Raw genomic sequence first — 3,535 nt, forward strand, 5'->3', positions numbered from 1 at the left:
GCTGTGGGGCAGGGGCAAGCTCACCGAGCTGATGGAGAGCTGTGACACTCCCTTGGGATATGAAATGGTGCTTGGTCCTGGCTCTGCAGAATCCTGTGGTGTGTGGGGAAGGGGCGAGGGGTCACCTGTTTCCCAGAAAATGGGCTCAGGTAACTGTGTGGCACTAAGCTGGCACCTTCCTGGGCCCAGGGTGTACTGGCCAGATCCCTGTGGGGAAACTGAGGCACATAAGGACCAAACGAGTCGGGAGCCATGCCATAATCTGTGGGCAGCCATGTCTTATTAAAGCCTGCCTGAGGGCTGGCTGAGCAGGCGCTGAGACCCTTCCCTTGGCCCTGCCACCCCCCAGGCTACCTCAGTGTCCTCGTTAACCAGTGCTGGAAGGAGCGCTGGTGTCGCCTGAAGGGCAACACACTCTACTTCCACAAGGACCGCACCGACCTGCGGACCCACATGAATGCCATCGTCCTCCGGGGCTGCGAGGTGGTCCCAGGGCTGGGCCCCAAACACCCCTTTGCCTTCCGCATCCTTCGCAACGGGCAGGAGGTGGCCGCGCTGGAGGTGAGCGGGCAGCGGAGTGGGCAGGGTGTGCTGGTCCTGTGAGGAGGGGGTTGCCAAGCTAGGGAGGCATCTCCTGTGATGATCAGTGCTTGCATGCAAGAGTGCCTTGTTTTCCCCTCCCCTGCACGTTAAGGAAGCCCAGGGCATTGTTTTGGTGAGCTGGGGACAGCCGCACAGGTATTTATGGGCTGGAGGCTGGGAGGAGGCTGGCAGGTTGCAGGGGGGTCACTGGGGGTTTGGAACTGGGACCTCCTGCACGTGCCCATGTGCTATCTCTTGGACCCTCCTAAGACTTGCAGATGCTTTGTGTCAGAGGGTCCTTCTCTGCAGTAGGGCTTTGCATCAGGAAGCAGGAGTAAGAGTGAGGGGGCAGGAGCTGAACATGCATCCCAACCCTTTCTCTCTCCTGCAGGCAAGCTGCTCCGAAGACCTGGGCCGCTGGCTGGGTCTCCTCTTAGTGGAGACAGGCTCGCAGACAGCACCAGAGGCCTTGCACTACGACTGTGTGGATGTGGAGACGATTGCCAACATAGTGACGGCTGTGAGGCACTCCTACCTGTAAGGCTGTCCTCCTGCTGTGCTGCGGGCTGGGAAAGAGCTGTGCCAAGGGCAGGGCATTGGGCTGGGGATGGAGATCCTCAGCCCTTTGTGCTCCCTGGAAAAGGCACAGGCTGGGACATGGTTTGTGCTGTGATCTTGGGTAGAGCCAGCGTGCCAGGGGCTGGCAGTTGCTGAAGCAGGGAATCCTTCAGGCAGGATGGAAAGCAGAAGGTGTTTCATCAATGCTGATGAAGAACTTAAGGGATACATGGGGTAGGGTAGGGTGCTTGTGAGTGAAGCTGGGAGAGGAATGTAGAGATGGAAGGGCTCACTGGGGGACTATCAGGGATGTGCTGGAAAGGAAGACCACATCCCTCTTCCCGCAGGTGGGCCAGTTCCTCCCAGGACCACCGGCCAGACTCCTCCCGTGTGGTGTACGATGATGTCCCCTATGAGAAAGTTCAGGTGAGCATGGCTTAGGGGCTTGCCCTCTCCCATCACTGTGGCCAGGCTACAGAAGATGCCCTGGGGAGCCTTGGCCAGGCTGCAATGTCCCTGCGAGTGTTGCAGCACGCTCTCTCTGCTATCCCTGCCGCAGGCCGAGGAGGAGCCAGGGCGGCCGGCAGGAGCCCAGGTGAAGCGCCATGCCTCCTCCTGCAGTGAGAAGTCACGGCGGGTGGACCCACAAGTCAAAGTGAAGAGGCATGCATCAAGTGAGGGGGGACCCTCAGCCACAAGCCTCAGTGGGGGGACCCCGGCCAGTGTGGGAGGATGCTGGGTCTATGGCCAGGCTGGCTCCAGCACATGGGTGATGGGCTGTGCTGGATTAGCTCAGCTGGATTGTGGGTGGCATTGGTGCAGCCAGGGCCAGAGCCTTCATGATGGGCTCTCCTTGTGTGTGCAGATGCCAATCAGTACAGGTACGGGAAGAACCGGGCTGAGGAGGATGCCAGGCGATTTCTGACAGAGAAGGAGAAGCTGGAGAAGGAGAAAGCATCGATCCGCAGCGAGCTCGTGTTGCTACGTAAAGAGAAGCGAGAGCTGCGGGAAGCCATGAAGGGCAGCACGGGTAGGTTGGTGCCTTCCAAGCGCTGCAGACAAGGATGCTCAAAGGCACTCTGGTACAGGGAGAAGGTTGCAGAGCTGGGGTGGGATGTGGACACTAGGCTGTCAGTGGCATTGTGGCCGTGAGCTGGGCTGGCTGCAGCGTGCTGCCGGGCTGGCAGCCCCATCTAGTGTCCTTATCCAGGAGGATGGGTGGCATCTCCATCCTGGTGGCGTCATCCCTGGGCAAAGGTGCTGAGCTGTGTGTGCTTGTGCAAGCAGGGACGAAGCTGCAGGACCTGGAGCAGCAGGTGGCTGTGCTGGAGGAGCAGTGCCGGCAGAAGGAGGAGCGCCGGGTCGACCTGGAGCTCAAGCTGACTGAAGTGAAGGAGCAGCTGAAGCAGTCGCTGGCAGGAGGGCCAGCCCTGGGGCTGGCTGTGACCAGCAAGGCAGAGAATGGGGTACACATCTCTTCTTCCTCACTCCCGTGGCTCCAGCTTCCCCCAGCAACGGTGCTTGGGGTGGTGGGGGGAGCAGCACATGGGAAGGAAGGGATATCCCTGCTGCTTTGTCCTATCGTGGACAGAGGTGGGAGGCAAAGCGTCAATTAGGTTTGGCCACTTCAGTTTTGACATCATGACAGTTTGTGCTTTTTTTTTTTTCTTTTTCCTGGCTCTCCTTGCTCCCTGGGTCTCCTAAATCCTCCTCCTTTCTCACCCTTTTCCACAGGAAGCTACAAGCAAGCCAAATGGGAACCCACCTGAGCACTTGGTCCCGGTTAACTGTGCAGCTGAATTGAGGAAAAGAAGTCCCTCCATCCTCCCTGCCAACAAGGGAAACGTGCTGCGGAAGGCCAAGGTCCTGCTTGGCTCCCCCTCTCCTCCCTGGCCCCACAGGAAATCTCATCCTTCATCCCATCTTCCTCCCTTGACCATAAAATTTTGGAACTGGGGATGCTCCCTACCCCAAAAGCAGAGGGTACTGCCAGGGTCCCCTGCAGCCACGCTGGCCCAGCTTAGTGACACTCACTGCTGGCATGAGCCTGGCGTGCAGGGAGATTTGGAAGGTGCAGGGATGAGTGGGCAGGGGGGACAGCATTGCCTCTGCAATGACCAGGGCAGCAGTGACCCCAGGCTTTGAAGATGCTGGGATGGTCCAAAGCCCCCACTAGGGAGGGATGGGCTTGAAGGGCTCAGTTCTCACTTCTCCAGCGATGTCTCTTCATCCCCTGCTTTTTTTCTTTCTGTGCAGGAATGGGAAAAGAAGCAGAGTTAAGCCGGGCTGTGGGAATGCCTGCTGAGCCCCTGCTGCACACCGGGGCTCACAGAGGAGCTACAAGCCCCCTTTCTCCGAGGCGCTGGGAGGGTGCTGGGAAGGCATGTGAGGGGAG

At 59.2% G+C, this 3,535-nt stretch overlaps 1 protein-coding gene across 1 annotated transcript; it reads left to right on the forward strand.

The window, feature by feature from the left end:
* Positions 1-349: 349 nt before the first annotated feature.
* Positions 350-3,420, forward strand: LOC104522462 (actin filament-associated protein 1-like 1; the record flags this gene model as incomplete). Its single annotated transcript, XM_010164762.1, has 8 exons — positions 350-561; positions 974-1,119; positions 1,488-1,566; positions 1,700-1,814; positions 2,006-2,170; positions 2,428-2,606; positions 2,875-3,003; positions 3,397-3,420. Coding segments are annotated over 8 exons (1,049 nt in total), but the record flags the coding sequence as incomplete, so codon positions are not given.
* Positions 3,421-3,535: the final 115 nt, after the last annotated feature.

This window comes from Antrostomus carolinensis, unplaced genomic scaffold (genome assembly GCF_000700745.2).
Source record: "Antrostomus carolinensis isolate BGI_N321 unplaced genomic scaffold, ASM70074v2 scaffold46063, whole genome shotgun sequence".
Taxonomy (NCBI): domain Eukaryota; kingdom Metazoa; phylum Chordata; class Aves; order Caprimulgiformes; family Caprimulgidae; genus Antrostomus; species Antrostomus carolinensis.